The following is an 18,099-nucleotide window of genomic DNA, read 5'->3' on the forward strand; positions in this document are numbered from 1 at the left end:
AGGGAGAACGGGGACCTAATGTGTCTTTGTCTCTCGCCCCGATGTGCGCCTCTCCTCCTGTTTTAATTTCATGACTGACTGATTTAACATTTAATGCCAGGCTAGATTCCATTAAGGCCGCCATCTTCTAATTGTAAATATTGTGCTGTAAAAGTTGAAGGTCCCCCTTCCTCCGGGACTGGTAGATTGCCTATGCAAATAGGCTGGCTTTGTAGGTACAGGTTTTTAACAGCAGAGATCATCTGGGGCAAAGCAGAATTATTCAGGAAACACTTTTCTGTATTATTTATGAAATGATAAATGTGCATAAATGAATAAAATGGTAAGAATAATTCCATTAACTGGCCAGCGTGGAGCCCTATTGCCACCCAATGGGAAATGCTGATGATCAGGTGCGTCCAGCTGTTTGCCGTTGTTTTTGTTTTTTTTTGTTTTTTTTTAACAGTCAAAAACAAAAAGTTTTTTCACTGCAAAGGTTGTTCTCCTGTGGTTTTTTATATTCAACAGGGCTTCACTGAGCACCTGTTTACTCTTGTGGTGTGTAGAAATACTGCTGCATGCGGAATTGTTTTCTGAGAGACAAAAGAAAAAAACATTTCTAATGTGCTGGCACTAAACTATACAGACTCTGCTGGAAGAGTATTTTGCAAACTGATATTTATGTTTTTTTAATGGATACTGTAATGTGCAGTTGCATAACAGTTATTTCTGAGCAGTTCTTCCTTTTTGCAAATCCAGGTCTGCTCCGATGTGTGTGTATGATGTGGGCATGGAGGGGGAGGGCGTGGCTAATCATGTCTGTAGCCACGCCCACAGCACTGCCCATGGTGCATTGGAGGGCTTACACAGGATGGAAAAGCCCAGTTTTTAAGATCAGGAAATCCTCTGTTGGGAGCAGGAGATGGAGGGAGGGAGAGAAGGGATTGAGAGAGGAAGAGGTAGAGAAAGAAAAGACTGATGGGGAGAAAGAGAGAAGGGACTGAGAGAGAGAGGGGGAGAAAGAGAGAGGGAGCAAGAGAAGGGATTGAGAGGGGGGGAGAGAGAGAGAGAGAGAGAGAGAGAGAGAGAAGTGACGGGGAGAGAGAGAAGGGACTGAGAGGGGGAGAGAAAGAGAGAGAGAGAGGGAGAAGGGACCGAGAGAGAGAGAGCGAAGGGACTGAGGGGGAGAGAGAGAGAGAAAGAGAGAGAAGGGACTGAGAGGGAGAGAGGGAGCGAGAGGGAGAGAGAGATTGAGAGAGAGAGAGAAGGGACCGAGAGTGAGAGAGGGAGCGAGAGGGGGAGAGAGATTGAGAGAGAGAGAGAAGGGACCGAGAGCGAGAGAGGGAGGCTGTAGTGCTAGAGGAGGGCTGACATTAGTGGGGGGTGTAAATGATTCAGGACGCAGACATGCCTGACTGAACGCAACACTCATCTTCAATAATGCAGCACTTGACTGGCCCCCACCTCCCCGGCCCCAGTCCTGCAGCTCGGGTGGGTGGTGGGGGGGCAGGGGGAACTGAACTGTGCCCTCACATCATCCGCACCAGCACACGACGCAGTAGAACAAAAAAAAAAAAAAAAAACCCAGTGCGCAGTCTTGGGCGGTAGCATAACGCGCTGTTACACAACACGCCAACACTAATGAGAAGGAAGCGCTGCACATACAGCATGCTGCTCACATTAGGGTACCTGCATACAGCATGCTGCTCACATTAGCGTAGCCATGCTGCACATACAGCATGCTGCTCACATTAGCGTACCTGCATACAGCATGCTGCTCACATTAGGGTCCTGCAGGATGCTGCACGTTAGCGTAGCCATGCTGCACATACAGCATGCTGCACTAGCGACCATACACAGTGCGCACACTAGCTAGCCTGCATACAGCATGCTGCTCACATTAGCGTACCTGCATACAGCATGCTGCTCACATTAGCGTACCTGCATACAGCATGCTGCTCACATTAGCGTACCTGCATACAGCATGCTGCTCACATTAGCGTACCTGCATACAGCATGCTGCTCACATTAGCGTACCTGCATACAGCATGCTGCACACATTAGCGTACCTGCATACAGCATGCTGCACACATTAGCGTACCTGCATACAGCATGCTGCACACATAGCGTACCTGCATACAGCATGCTGCTCACATTAGCGTACCTGCATACAGCATGCTGCTCACATAGCGTACCTGCATACAGCATGCTGCACACATTAGCGTACCTGCATACAGCATGCTGCTCACATTAGCGTACCTGCATACAGCATGCTGCTCACATTAGCGTAGCCATGCTGCACATACAGCACTCGTGCTCACAGTAGCATAGCTGTGCTGCGCATACAGCACTCTTTCATTAGCGTAGCCTCCTGCTTTTAACAGGCAGCAGGCGTGTGTGGAGCCGCCCTCTTAGCCGTCATGGGGAAATGTGTGCTTCTTTTCTTGGAGTCCTCGTTGACGTGTCACCGGGTGATTTAATTGGAAGAATGGAAATAGTAATTGATTAGAGATCGTGAACCTGGACTTTAGGCTTTGAAGACCAATGGGGGGGGGGGGTGGAGGTTGAACAATGTGAGAGAAAATTTGAGCACAGTCTTACGATTACTAAACATTTGGGAATTAGAGGCACGACTTCATTTCTTCAAAGCAGTAGCACATGCTACCGCTCATTTGACAAGCAGACTTCCTCTCCTCTCAAGTGCTCCACTCTGTTGTGGAAGCGACCGGGGGGGGTTGGCTTTCGAGCTATGCAGCTGCCGTGCTGCAGTCTGTTTACTCCCTCCCCCCCCCACCACCACCACCATCCTCTTCATAATAAGGTGTTGCCATGGTTTCTCAATGGTGTTGAAAAGGAGGCGGGGAAAAAAGACAAAGCAGCCTTACCTGTCAGTCGCTTGGTGGTCGAGAGGTCAAAGTTAATTTTTGCGTTTGGAGCCGTTACGTTTGAGCTTGAGAGCTGTTCTGTATTGAGACTGCAGGTTCTCTTTTTCAATGACGGTCTTCATTGCTTCTAAGTGAGCTGTTTGCGGTTTTAAATTTGTGGAAAATATGGGCTTGTTCTCTACTCATCCTGTTTCTGGTTTGCAGGGCTCGGGGGAAAGGGATTTCGCTCTTACTCTTCACCTCTGGAGTGCATTAACTTGTGCTGGTCTTCACATTCACATATGCACAACCTTCCCCATTATTCTTTTTTATTCTTAAAAGATAAAAATTTCATCTAAATTAATATATTTTTAACACATTTTTATGATAATCACTTTCCTCATAATTATAGAAATGACAGTGTTATGAGCAGAGAGCAAAGGGGGTCATTGAGATAATTTTATAAGGTTTTTCTTTTTACTGGTCATCCAGGAGAAATTAAAATGTCATCTGTAGCTGCAGAACGTGGAAGCAGAGCAGGTTTAATGGCTCTTTAGGGTTTTGACTAATGTCTCCATTAACAGTGATACCACACGCAATCTGCGTAGCTTGTAGCTTTTTCCTTTTGACTCATAACAGTAAAGCTTCAGGAGGAAGTGGAAAACCAATACTCATTTTTTAGAGCAACTGCAACATTTAGTAAGTGTTGTTAATCTATATCTACATTTCTAGATTGCAATCAAGGACTTGGAAAAGCCCAGTAACCACATGAAATCATAAAATGAGGGGCCTTGATAAAGACGAACCATGTCCATGAAGACTAATGTCTGCTTCATTAATTAACAAGAAGCTTACTCAGTTTTACAACACCTCATTTTAAATAGCTTGAAGGTAACCGTGCCGTAGTCTACGAAGATTGATAACCCGATTGGCTCATGCATGGGGATGTGTGTTTACTTTAAATAATCGTCCTCTTCATTTAAAGCGAAGGACTCTGGCTGGTGAAATCCCGCGTTTACTTTCATCGGCGCTTGTCTGGGCTGAACCCGGCCTGTGATTATATTGGTTCTGTTGAACTGTGCTGTCCTGCTGCATACGCCGCCATCCCGCTGCTCGTCTGTGAAGAGTTCAGCCGTTGCCGGACCCCGTAATCACTGCTTAGAGAAATGACTTCCGCCCGGCGCGGCACTGGCTTTCTTTGATTTCTTTAGATTACTTTCAGCGAGGCTTATAAGGGGAAGTCAAGTGCCGTTAAAGGATTCTGCGAGTAGAACGCCAAAGTAAGAAGGAATTTTTTTTAAGCGCCGTCTTAGAGACCCAGTGTAATTAATCTCCGTATTCAAATGAGTCAAAGAGGGCGTCGCCTTCGCACTGCGGGGAGACGTTTTAATAGTTCAGCAGTTTTCAAACGAGAGAATTAGTTTAATGAAACGAGTGATATGACCTGACGTTAAAAATAGAACTTTAAAAACCTGCCATTGATTGAGGAATCTCTGCAAAGGCCTCGAGTTTTTTATTTAAAAACACGTATTTAATTTTGCTATGCTGGACAAAATAGCCTAAAAGTAAAATGTCCAGCCTGGCTAAGATAAGCAGTGTTGCCAGATTTGAAAACGTTGAACCTGTCCAATCAGAGCCTCAAACTCACCCTTGAAAAAAAGCCCAAATATTTAAAAATACAAAAAAGATGCATAACGTATATATTACGGCTGAGCTGCGACTGAGGTTGTTGCCGGGTGGGGGGGGGGGCTATTGAGATTGTTGACGCGGGCGGGTTGCCAGGTATTGTTGTTTCCCTCGGCGCTGGATCAGTGTTCGGGGTGGTGTGACGGCATGAGACAGTGCCACAGAGCCCGAAAGGGTGTACTGCACCGAACACCATTCTGCATGATCAGCTGAAAGAGAGAGATAAAAAAACCAGCTCAATATGACAACAAAAAAAAATAGCCCAGATTATTATGACAAACCGCTCAAAAGGCATGTTTTTCCCCCGCACAGCAACATAAAAAAGGAGCCCATTTGAGTGGGATTCCGCCCAATCTGGCAACACTGAGAGAGACGCCCTGCTGGTGTCACCTGTTGAACCTCTGCTTGCACAGCTTTGCGGGTCACCGAGAACTTGAACCCGAGAGCGGAGAAAGCAGAGCGCTGTTATATCCTCTTGAGAGGCGTGACCAGCGCTGATAAGGAACGGACAAAACATCGCTTTACTTCATCAAAGCGAGAGTTTGTCCTCAATTACTTATCGGCTCGGCTCGCCCGTTTCATTTTTCCGACACAAAGGCGCCCCGTTACGATCGCGCGCCTCTGAGCGCTGCTGGGGGGGTCGTTACCGTTATTGCCGCCCTCTTTCCGGGTTCCGGTTACCGCGGCAAACCGCTCGCGGGCCGCTCGTCCGCTGGCTCTGAATCGCTGGCTCTGAATGGGCACGTCAGTCTCCTGTCAATCACCCGTCCCTCCACCTCAGACCCGGCCGGCTGTTACCTTCTCAGCTTCATCGTAATCCGCGGTGCCGTGAAAAGGGGCTGCACTTTCCACGTAGGGTGATTAGGGGAGTGTGCGTTTCAACTTGACATCCTCTGATGTGCGGTGGAACACACCTGGAGCTCTTTGCAGGTAATTGTGAGGGGGACTGTAGTTCTGTAACTTTAAAACAGCAGTTGGAGGATGTTGGAGGATGTGCCAAAATATGCACTTTTATGGAGCGCAAGGCTACATCGTTCACCATCTCAATTGATGTTTTCAAGATTTCCATTGTAGTTCAGTAAACGTGTCATTGTGTCACACCTTCGGTTTCAAATCTGCACCAAATCAGCGTCCGTTCCAGATGTTATCCGGTGCTAGCCCGCGGTTGAGGCGAGCGTGCTAATGCCAGACGGCTCTCCGCTCTCTCCCTGTCCGGTGCTGCAGACGTGTCCGGCGCCGCGGCGGTGTCCCACGGTTCCCAGGCGGAGCGCGGGAGCCTGGGCTCGGTGCTCCGGGACCTGGTGAAGCCCGGCGACGAGAACCTGCGCGAGATGAACAAGAAGCTCCAGAACATGCTGGAGGAGCAGCTCACCAAGAACATGCACTTACAGAAGGTGAGGTGGCCGCACTGCTGTTTCAGACCGCTAACGTGCTAACATCATGCGCTTACAGAAGCTGAGGTGGCCACACTGCTGTTTCAGACCGCTAACGTGCTAACAGCATGCGCTTACAGAAGGTGAGGTAGCCGCACTGCTGTTTCAGACCGCTAACGTGCTAACAGCATGCACTTACAGAAGGTGAGGTGGCCACACTGCTGTTTCAGACCGCTAACGTGCTAACAGCATGCGCTTACACAAGGTGAGGTAGCCACACTGCTGTTTTAGACCGCTAACGTGCTAAAGCTGCCTTGCAGAAAGTGAGGTAGCCATACTGCTGTTTTAGCCTGCTAATGTGCTAACATCATGCACTTACAGAAGGTGAGGTGGCCGCACTGCTGTTTTAGCCCGCTAACATGCTAACAGCATGTACTGACAGAAGGTGAAATAAGCAGGGCCTTAATATTCCCTGTAGCACGCTAACATGTGAAGTACACTCAGGTGCAGCTTAACAAGAACATGCAGTTATAGCTGATTAAAGAACAAGACCTAATTGCTCTCCTTATACCAGAAACATGCTGGAGAACAGGAGAGAGTAGCTTACTGGCACTTGCAGAAGGTGAAAGAGTTGGACCCTAACTGTAGACCAGGGACCTCAAACTCGCATCCTGTTCGGCTGCTTTGTCTGCCAATTTCTGATGTGTTCCAGCACTTAGGTACTTAATTTGAGCCATTGATTTGGCTAAAGAGTCCTGCTGCACACCTTGTTTCCCAGGCCTAAATTGGCCGCTGATTAGAAAGGAAATCACAAAATAAAAAACCAGCAGAGACTGCGGCCCACCAGCACCGGAGTCCTGGAGCCCCTTACTGTAGACCGTCATTACGTACATACCACAGAAGAAGAGCAACTGACAGCGGGTTGAATCCGCGTGCGTACCACAGAAGAAGAGCAACTGACAGCGGGTAGGCGAGGGCTTTGATTAGAAGCCCAACCTGCCAGCCGCGCGCGCGCACACACAGCCCTTTCGGGGGGGGGGGGGCGGGGGCCCTTGCGCTGTGGATCAGCCGAAGCCGGGGGGCAGCCGGCAGTCTCTGTTTCGCGGCCGCGCGCGTCCCCCGGCAAGCAGCCGTCGCCGCCGGTGACGACGGTGCGAAACGAGCGCCGCGTGGCGCTGGGTACACGTGTGGGTGGCGCACTGTCAGCGGGCCGGCCTGGCGTCGCCAGCGAAGCGGCGTTATTCGCCGCGGGGCCGGGGCGTGGGCGTCGAGCGTTCCGGCGGGTTATTTGCAGAAGCGCGCGGGAACGAGGCCTCAGAAGCCGCTCAGGTTTTTTTTTTTTTTTTTTGTCCCCTTGTGTTTCGGGATTACACCGTCACGCAAAAATTTACTGCTTTAAAAAAAAAAAAGTACGGACGTGACTAACCGCGGAAAAAAAACGTGTTTTTCTTAAATAATCGTGACTGCCTAGAGTGTCAGAAAATATTTTATGCTCATTTTAAGGTCAACAGCATCCCCCCCCCCCGTCCGCAAATGTTATTAAGGTTGTATTTCAACATGTACAATAAATAATTTCACTTATACTTTGGGAAAAATCGTGATATCAGGAACAATTGGGAATGATATATGGCCTAGACAAGGGAGCAATTAATGGTCTGCTCTTAACCCAAGCCACGGAGATGCTTTAAAAACAAGAGATTGAGAAGCTGTTCTATACAAACGGTACTTTATGTATGCATGTGTGTGTTGGCTGGTTGAAAACACTGAGGGGGTGTCTTGTAGTTGTGCATGTTGAAGACGGGTCTGGATCTTTGGCAGTGTTTGTGTGTAGGAGTGTGCGTACCCAGGGGGAGTTTGGGTTACACAAACACCCAGCTCCTCTAACCTCGGCCAGAGAGAGAGAGAGAGAGAGGGAACAAACTGACAGACGCTGTCTGAAGTTTGCAGAGAACTTTCTGGCTTGGGTGGTGTCAAACTTACTGTTATTGACTTTACTGCCTTGGAGGGCTGAATATATTTAGCTTGATATTTTACATTAATTTACCACTAAAATTCTCACTCAGGTGATATTTTCCAAGCTGTTTTATTAGTTTTGAATGCAACAAAATACCCCATAATGTTATTAACATAGTTGAGGATATTTAAGCCATTTATAATTAATAATTGTTATATTAATAATTGTTTTGGGGTTATTTTTTTGCACTCACATAGAGCACTCATATATATTTTCATATTTGAGGGTGTTTTTAAATTTTTTTTATGCAAAAGCTGCATGGAAGCATGAAACCCAGCTGGGCGTTTGGTGGTGAGTGATTCAGGAAATCTGCTGTCGCTCTCATGCTTCCCGTGCGTGCCTGTGGAGGGAGGGAGGGAGGGATAGAGAGGGGGAGAGAGAGAGAGAGAGCGACGGAGCGACTATTACGTAAGCCTGCGCTAGCCGCGGGACGCGCCGCGCTCGCTAACCGCTACTTAACCGCCTGCTTTTATCCCGGTTAAACGGGGGAGCCTTTGTCTGAGTGAGCCCTTACCAGAGCACGCTGAGGGAAACGAATCACAGTCTGCTGCCAAACCCCAATTATAAACGCCCCCCCTACCACCCCGAAATCCCCCGCCTGGGGTTTCGACCCGGGCGGACCTCCACCAGGACCTCCGCTAGGCGTGGGGCCTGCCAGAGAGAGCAGGGCTGAAAAGTGGGGGGTAAAATGGCGGTATTCGTCGTGCTGAAGTTTGAGACGGGTCCCCCCTCGCTCGCGCCCCCCTCTGCAGCCCCGGTGACTCTGGGGGTGGGGTCTTGCTCGCTCGCTCATGAATATTTACTGCCTGCTGGGGCCACCGGCCCGGAAACAAAACAGCCCCCGTTAATATTTGATGCTCTCTGCTTTTGAGCGAGCGGGCGAGCGTACAGTACGTATATTACCGTGGATGGAACATTACCCTTTTTTTTTTTTTGGTGCGGGATTGCAGCTGAACCCGAGCCCGAGTCTGGCTGACCTGCTCCTCCTTTTTGTGCCTCTGCATCTGCAAACTGGGGGAAAGAATTAGAGCCCCCCATTTGGGGACGCTAAATAGCACACAAGCACCGGACTGCCGTAAGACGTCCGGGAGGCTGAATTATCTTGTGCGTCTTCATACGCCATGAACGGGAAGAAATGCAGTAGTGCTGTTTTTCTGTTGTCGTTAGGTTTCGAGTTGTTTGCTATCTGCGACTTTGCTACTGTTTTAAGCATTGCTTTATGACTACAGCTTGCACAATAAAGTCAATCGACCAGGTTGATTTTGTGTAATGGCGTTATATCACTCAGGTAAGGAAATTGCCGGCGTTCAGCAGAATGTAAGAGCTTGGCCTGCTGCCCGTCCTTATCTCCTGTTCTCCTCCTCTCGCTTCCTTTCGTTCGCTGGGAGGAGACGCTGTATTCTCGAAGCTTTTGAATGCAGCAGTGGCTTCTGCTTCTCTCTCGGTTTTATGATATGAAAGAGGATGTTTAACCCTTTTTTAAGGTGCGAGAAAACAAATGTGAATGATTAGAATGTTCTTAGCTGAGCATTCTAATGCTGATGTAACAATCACTACTGGTAAATGAAAGGAACAGAGTTCTAGAATGCTGACTTAGAGTTTTGGAGAAAAAAAACATTCCATAAAACCTGTTCTTCAAAGGGTTAAATGCTGTTGTTCAATGTATTTATTTATTTATTCTTTTTTTTCCCCATCCAGGACCTTGAAGTTCTGTCTCAGGAGATCGTTCGCCTAAGCAAAGACGCATGCACAAGTCCGGGAGGAGACCCTCCCGCTACGGGCTAGGCCTGGAAAAAGCCCCTCCTCCCGCCCACCCTCCATCTCATTCTGTTTCCGCAGCAACCAAGAGGCAGACACCACTCAAGCTTGCTAAGGGACTGAACCTCTGGCAGACAAACGCGGTGTGAACGAGGGGGGGGGGCAGAGGTGGGGAGGGGCTTTTTTGGCGGTAACGGAAACGCATTTAACTACTGAATGTATTCGATGCAACACGTTGTCCTTTTGAAAAGCGGAAAACGGAAAGGGGGTGGGGGGGGTGGGAGAGAGAGTGAACTGGGCCTGCCTTTGGTCAGAAGACTTTGGTTTTACTCCCCTCCAGGCGGGGGCCTGAGCCCAATTCCAGGACAGTGAGCATGTGCGCCCCCCCCGCCCCCCCCCTTCCAGAAAGGTCCTTCGGTCATTGAGTGGAAGAGCGTCGGCTTCTCGAGCTCGTAGTTTGAAACGGAGGCTGAAGTTTGCATGCTCCGCCCACTCTCCCATCGACTGTACATTTGCACCACTCAGCTCCCGTCGTCAGCTGCTTAAAAAATCCGTACCACACAACGGAGGTATGAACGGTTTATCATTTCAGAGAAAATTAATTCTCGGGTTGAGCAAAAACTTTCGAAACCCCAGTCAGGGTTTTCGCGTTAAGTTACACCGCACTGGTGCCCAATCACGTGCCGGGGCCGTTTCACTCCACCCAATCACCTCACCTGCTGATTTCACTAATTAAGACACCGTCAGCCAGAGAACTAATGAGCGAAATCAGCAGGTGACGTGATTGGCTGGAATGAAATCCACAACGGCGCGCGATTGGGCACCACTGCTGCACAGGAAGCCCAAGAATTGATTCAACTTCATTCACAATGTGACCAATGACACGTTTTGGGATAAATGCAGGCCTTCCCTCGTTGTACGCTAATTGTTAATTGTTTATGATCATTCCTTTCGACGGCGTGCTGGCTTGTAATATCAGGATATTGATGCGATTTGTTCTTCCCTCGTCACATTTATGGATTCTTTTGTCGTCAAATTCAAGTCCTTTTATCCGCACAGTTAAGTTTTTTTGTTTTTTTTTGTTTTTTAAATGGCTGCTCTACTGACAGAACTGCAGAGACGCAGAGGACCACAGTGTCAGTGCTTTGTATCAGCTTGAGTGTACTAATGTGTACCTGAGCCTGGCTGTTTTATTTTTTTTACTATTTTGATTCCTGGAAGCCTTACCACTCCTGAACATCTCCCACATGTTTAGATGCCCCCACCCCTCCACCCCTCCATTTACAGCCACACTTAAACAACTGGGTCACACGTTGTATGACACCTCCAAATTAATCTTTGGAGTTTTGGTCTTTGTAGTTTTGACGGCCCCCTGAACACATTTCATTGCTTGTGAAAGGCACGGAGTAAGACCCTTGCTTTAGGCCCTTCCTGGTCCCGTACAGGAAGGGGGAGGGGTTTGTATGAAGGTCCTGCCCGGGCATTGAACAGATAACGGGATCTTTTAGTGAGGTCGCCTCGGTCAGTCTTACACACGCGCAAGAGCTTTTCCACATTACCACCAACTGCCTTCCTGTGTGTAATAGTGAGTGAACCTTGATTATGAAGCTGAAGTTTTTCCCCATCCTTGGCTTTTTGTAGGTAAGCTGTATATATGAATGTTACAAAACGAAACTGTTTTTTTTTGTTTGTTTGTTTGTTTGTTTTTGAAAATTGAGTGAAATGAGATGAAGCGAGGGAGAGGGAGGACACGCGTCCGTGTCGATCTTTGCCTTCGTCCCCTTAACTGTAACCAAAACATTTAAACGTCTATTTAATCTTTTAGATGGAAATAAATTTCAAATTTTAATTATTCTCAGTTTTTATTTATTAGATGTAAAACTACATCAAAATTATTGTTATGTATCATTAAAATGACAAAGCTGATCAGCGTAGGTTTTGGCGATCCTGGATTGGTCATGTATGACCACCTGAGCCTCTTGTATTTTAATTGGTTGGGGTCTAAATCCCCGATGAATATAAATGATCAAAATGGAGTGGCATTAGCAGTTGATCTCGTGTTAGAACCCCCCCCCCCCCAAACACAACAAGGATCCTATGAACTAAATTCTCCCATTGCTAAACTTAATATGGAGGGTAATGCATGCATTACTCATAACCCCCCACCCCCCCCCACATCCTGCAGACATGCTAATTTATATTTTCCCAGGAATGTTGATTCATTTCAAATGAACATATGAAGATGGTGTAATTAATGCGCACCAGGGATGGAACAGGACCTCTCTTATGTGCGCATTAGTTACTACGCGGTTATCGTTTGCGATCACACTTTTGCACTTTTTCCGAAAACGTGGAGGATTCCCCGTGTTACGTCAGCACGCGTTCTGAGTCCGACGCTGGGCTGCTTCCAGGCTTTTGTTTTCCCGCTGTTGTCGATGATCAGTCGGAGCGTGAGAGATTAACTTCGCGGAGCTCTTCTTCGGCGTCGAACAGAAACGCCGTTTTCGCTGATTTACGCGGCGACCGTCTCCGATGCGCGACGGTTCCTCTCCCAGTTTAACGGGCTTCTTTTTCTTTTTAATGTCTGCATTTATGGCCCAACCCCCCTCAAATGATCATCTCGACTCCTTGCAATGTCAATAAAGAACTGGCTGAAAAACTGTACTCGATAATTATTATTATTTTTTATTTTTTTTGTCACGTCACGTCCTGTTTTATTTCAGAAAGTTTCATTTTTAATGCAGCAGAGTGCAACTTTTATTCTGATTATTTTTCTGATGGTTAAGAATTCATAGGGAACACGTGTTAGCTGTTGTGAGCAACTCTGCATTTTAAACCAGGGGGTTTCCAGTCCTATCCAAAAATGGCTGGAACGGGTGCAGGTTTTTTTTTGTTGTAGCCCAACACTAAGACACCTGATTCTACTCGTCACGGTCTTCTTTGAAGACCTTGGTTAGTTGCTTTGTTGAGTCAGGTGTTGTAGTGCCAGGCTAAAACAGAAACCTGCACCCACACTGGCCCTTTTCAGATAAAATTGGACACCGCTGCTTTAAATGTTTTGCATGTGCCTAACACAAATGTTAACTTTTTCCATGATGTCTGCACTTGTCTTGATGATGGAATCTGCCTGCAGAAATTGAGAATGGAAAACGCTCCCATAACCCAGCCATCATTAACCACTGTTTTCCTGACAAATGGAGAATTTTTATGTTTTTTTTTCTACGTAAAATATTGAATCATCAGATTTGGTATTATTTAGCGAACCGTGGACCGCACGTGAATGCTTTTGTGTAGAGAATGACTCATTACATTACATTTATTTAGCAGACGCTTTTATCCAAAGCGACGTACAGAAAGTGCATTTCATGGTCATAGACAACTGCTAAACACAGGTTCAGTAAGGTACAATACTTATTTTGTACAGCTATTTCTAGCCAAGTACACAGTTCACACAGTGAACACTATTCTGACCTAACCTCTGCAAAGCCAACTAGGGAGAAGAATAAGAATAAGTGCTGGGATGGGGCAACATGTAACAAGTGTCGTGAAAAAGGGGGGGAGGGGGGTTAAAAAAAAGGGGGGTGAAATAGACAGCGTGGTGGTGGTTAGTCTAGGTATAGTCTGAAGAGATGAGTCTTCAGGCCACGGCGGAAGATGGGTAGTGAGAAAGCAACTTTCTCAAAGAGAAAGGAGATGCTGCAGTGTCACGGTGCGAGAACGCACGGGTGCTGATCTGCCGCGTGCCGTCTGGTCTCTCCGCTGCAGCCCCCGCGTTCCGTTTCCACGCCGACGGCGGCGTTCCTGCGCTTCCTTACGAAATGGGAAGCACAAAACTGTGCCCGGTAAACACAGCTGAGCTTGTCCCGTCAGCCAGCTGTGGCACGAGCTGGCGTGTCCACGGAACTGCGTCAGAACACTTTGAGAATTTGTTTCGGTTAAAGGATGCTGTTATTTATTTTATTGATAATCTATCATGGTGTGCTGGTCAATATTAGGACTTCATATCAGTGCCTTTTGGCCGGAAGTGAAAGTAGGCGATAGAAACTGGAACAGAATTTTATTCAAAATCACTCAAGTTTGATGTAGAAAAACAGAGAGGAGCACATCTTTTGGAAGTGAGTAAAATCCAACAAGGTGCTCTTTGGTACAAGGGTGATGAAGTTCATGAAAAAAGATAGCGACCAAGGCACTCTTGTTGTGAAAAAGTAAAAAAGCCTTTATTGTATGGCTAATGCATAGCAAAGGTTAAAAACACGCACCTACGCGTTGCGGCACATTGGCCTTCATCAGGGTGAATCACTCAAGTTTATTGATTATTAAGACTGAACAAAAGGTGGTACCTTTTTAATACTGAGAAACCTTTGCTATAAAGGATGTTGAAGTGAGGTTTTCAGAGTTAGACAGTTTTTCCATCGTTAATTTATGGTGCCTCATCACCAAAACCTCTTTGAAGTTTTCCTATATGATACTACTACAGATTAATGTACAAAAAAATCAATTGATTAAACTAATTAGCATTGCATAACTGAATTAATATCATATCCACGTTACTAAATGTTTGTCTGATTGTGTTCTGTCTTGGATGTCTAGGGTTGTTTGTCAAAATTACAATTAGATTTTTTTTAAAGGCTGCAGTCATCAGACATGAATAAAATCTTTTACAGGATTAACATTTCCCCCCCCCCCCAAAATTATTTCATAGTAATCTCCAATAAGTATTTAGCTTTTGATGCATTAAGGTTTGTGATGTTTCCATGGTGTGAGTGACCTTCTGCCATGAACTTTCCAACCATTTAGGTAAAGAAAAAGAAAGAAAAACACGGAATTGGAAATATTCTGCTCAATAAACATCTTTTGTCAAATTGCTGAACCTGGTGGATCCATGGAGGAGGCTCTCGTGGTAAGAGTGTAGGGTTGCCTGTGAGAAGGTGCATTAGTAAGCTAGCGTTGTGCTCTCCTGTGACCGCACTGACACCATTTCCCATGGTTCAGTGGTGCTGACGCTGCTGTAGAAGGTGCCATCTTAGACGTGAACCATTAAACTGAACTCCTGACCCACTGTGGTCAGATCCTATGACTCCTCTTTCCTTGACTGGGGTCATGGATATCTGCAGTTTCCATAGCTTTTAGTGTGAGAGGGCTGCGTGGGGGTATTATCTAGGTTCATGCTGGCTGGTAATGCACAGGGAACAGCGTCTTACTTGCATGTAAATATATTGATGTATTACTCATAATCGCTTAAATTAAATCAGATTACTTGTTTGTATGATGAGGTGAACCATATTAAATATCCATGTGTGTAGTTGCAAGGTGTTTAAAGCCTTAAAAAGCATATAATCAAACTTGTTGAGGTCAATTGTAGCATGCATATTTGGGTTGAAACATGAATTAAAGAAAATCAGTTTGGTACTTGTGCTGATAACTGGGGAACCCCGAGATATCGTCTGTACTTAAAAACAAAAGGGCACTGCTTCAAGGTTGATGCCAGAAAGAAAGTTAAAAAAAAAATAAAAAAAAATCAATAGGAAGTCTGCCGGCCCTTCCTTCCTCTCCAGAGGGGGGCCAAAAACGTCGATTGTTGTACCGCAGTTGGGCTAAGCATCCGCTGTTTATTACACAGTGTTTTACAGGGCCTTTCTTGAGGCTATCTAACCAGCATCTGGGGTAGAAACGAGCTAACTGGGTTGCCATGGTTAGGCTGGTGGTCTTGCTTAAACAATAGGGGCGTTTCTACATAGACCCTGATTTCTGCATAAACCATCACTAATAATGAATAGGAACATATAACTTACTAAAAATTTAATAAAACGATAGGAAATACCTTCAAATTAAATTTAAAACCTAACCTTTTTGTTCCGTGTTATTTTGAGTTACTTTATTTGTGCACCACTTTGCGTATGACTGCCTGTTGATAGATTTTTCAAAGGTTAGACAGCTTTATCATGACAGTAACTACTGCGGGCAGTTGACAGCTGTACATTTCATGTCCAGGTTTAAAAAATTTAAACCATGGCGTAGTTGAAATATTTTTACTAATGCAAAATATTGTCACAATATTTAATTACCCTGTATTTTAAAGTCACACAATGTTTTTCTCCAAGTGTAATGGTTTTATCTTCTGAAAAATACAAATGACTATTCCCCCCCCGCCACTTTCATTCATATATGTGCTAGATATTAAACAAGCTGACACTGCAGAATTCCATGATGGTACCCACTTTAAAAAAGGTAGTGTAATCAAATGAAGGTCCCACTGAAATAGACCTTATGATGTCTGTTACAAAGCCTTGTTAGTAGTCTGCGGGGTTCTCTGTGCTCTGCAGTGGTAGAACTGGGCACACAGAGGATGCAGATCATTCTAACGCGTAAATAAATTATTTTACTGGAGAAGAGAAGCACTGCTTTATCTGTACAGACCTCTCATCTGTTTTAGCCATAAGAAAGAATTGTGAAGCGTGACTAGGCATGGTGTTTGGTTTATCCACAAATAGTTAGTGGCAGTGTAGTATAATGGGTAAGGAACTGGTCTTGTAAAGGTCGCAGGTTCGATTCCTGGGTAGGACACCTCCGTTGTACCCTTGAGCAAGGTGCTTAACCTGCATTGTTTCAGTAAATATCCAGCCGCGTAAATGGATGCAATGTAAAAGTTGTGTACAGGTAAGTTGCTCTGGAAATGAGCGTCTGCTAAATGCCTGTAATGTAAGTTAAAACCTTAAGTTCAGTTTTGCATGTATGGGACTGCCAAAGTTCAGGTTGTACTTCCTGCTTGTTCCAGGTGGACTTGGTGGCAAAGACAAAGAGGAGAATTAAATCTTCATTGAAGCAGCCTGGCCACAGACCTCCATGCACTCTTTCCTGTGAGTTAAGGAAGTGCTCGTCTCTGCCCTCTTTCATATTCAGAATTATCTCTGCTTCACTGTAGACAGAACTGTTCAGGATCACAGCAATCGCACAATGAAGCGTTACTGTAATCCATAGTGTGACTAATCATGATCCGTGTGCCCAGAGGCCTGTGTCACAAAGTAGGATTACTGAGTTAGCTGGATAACTGCGCTGAGTAAAACCCGGAGCGCCTCCCAAATCTGGAACATGGACTGAAGTAAAAAGAGCTGTTTCGCATTTTACTCAGTGCAGTTATCCAGCTAACTAGGCCTGCTTTGTGATACAAGCCCCAGTTTGCTACAAGGCAACTGTTTGTGTATTTTAATAACCAAATTGGCTATTTTGCACAGCTATGCAATTATGTACTCAAAACTTGAAAATAGAGATATTTACATGAGCTACTGTAGGATTCCAAAACAAAATGCAGCTGACATTTCTGCCACAAAAATATCACTCTAAAAGAGGCATGACTTTAAAAATAACTCTCTTTATTTAATCAATGTTTTGATTCTTTGTATTAGTCCTTTAATGTGAAATGAAGCCAAAATAATAGTTTTTTTAATGTCAGTGTTTACATTTACCTTGGAGTGCTATGAGCAATCATTTTTATTTGCACAAAAAAACCCACATTTTCTTTAAAGAAGTCATGTACATTAACACATTCTTATTTTGCCACCCACATAGATCTGTCACAAATACAACAGCTTCATAGTCACCCAAAATGTGTCTGTAAACATAAGTAAACTTAAGGCTAATTCATTCAGTCTTTTAGCATATTAGTCATAATATCATAATCGTACCAGGTTTTACTCATACAGTGCCTGCAACCAAAAGTGTTAGGAACATGGCTGTTTCATAAATTTTTTTTCCCCTAAGTTAATCTTAATTGTACCATTCAGAGAATGTCCAGTATTTTGAATACATGCAATACCATTCAAGATTAACAACATTTTGACTGCTAACGTATTGAATTTTGTTTACATTGTTAAATTAACTTCATACATTATTAATTGAAGCTGATCCTCATTGCATGGCGTGGAGTAAATAAATTAAAAGACCAGCAAAGTCTGTACGGCCCGTGGCTGTCCGTGACCTGACTTTGAGACGAACTTGCATGCTAATAAACAGGAAATGCGTGTACACACACACACACACATGCAGTAGCAGCTTAGGCAAAAGTTACACTTGCACTGAAATAGGACATGCGGGTCATTAAAAATTAACATGGAGGTGGACTGCGTGAATTATTAACAGGGGAGGAAAAACAAAAAACGAAGGGATGGGTAAATAAACGAGGGTAGAAACGGAAAGCTTGCGTACCCGTGTGGCCTGAGGGGCGTCGCCTCAGCTGTTGTACAGGATTGCTGCTGTTGTACTTAAAAAGAGAATGAGGAGAGTACAGTGCACCCCGAAACATGTACTTCTGCAGCGCTGTTTGGGCGAGCTATCGTGGCTTTCTCTGTGCAGACGTTCAAACAAAAGTCAACGTCGTATATATATATATATATAAATCAGTGCCTCAGCTCAGTTTCAGCTTCAGGCA

General features: G+C 45.5%; 1 protein-coding gene across 1 annotated transcript in view; it reads left to right on the top strand.

Moving 5' to 3' along the window:
• gripap1 (GRIP1 associated protein 1) overlaps positions 1-11,523 on the top strand; it is a 57,073-nt gene extending 45,550 nt beyond the window's left edge. Inside the window, exons 26-27 of the mRNA XM_064300243.1 lie at positions 5,754-5,923; positions 9,615-11,523. Coding sequence (XP_064156313.1) covers positions 5,754-5,923; positions 9,615-9,701 — 257 coding nt within the window. The 3' untranslated portion in view covers positions 9,702-11,523. The remainder of the gene's footprint in view (positions 1-5,753; positions 5,924-9,614) is intronic.
• Positions 11,524-18,099: the final 6,576 nt, after the last annotated feature.

The sequence above is a fragment of the Anguilla rostrata genome, chromosome 11, assembly GCF_018555375.3.
Source record: "Anguilla rostrata isolate EN2019 chromosome 11, ASM1855537v3, whole genome shotgun sequence".
Taxonomy (NCBI): Eukaryota; Metazoa; Chordata; class Actinopteri; order Anguilliformes; family Anguillidae; genus Anguilla; species Anguilla rostrata.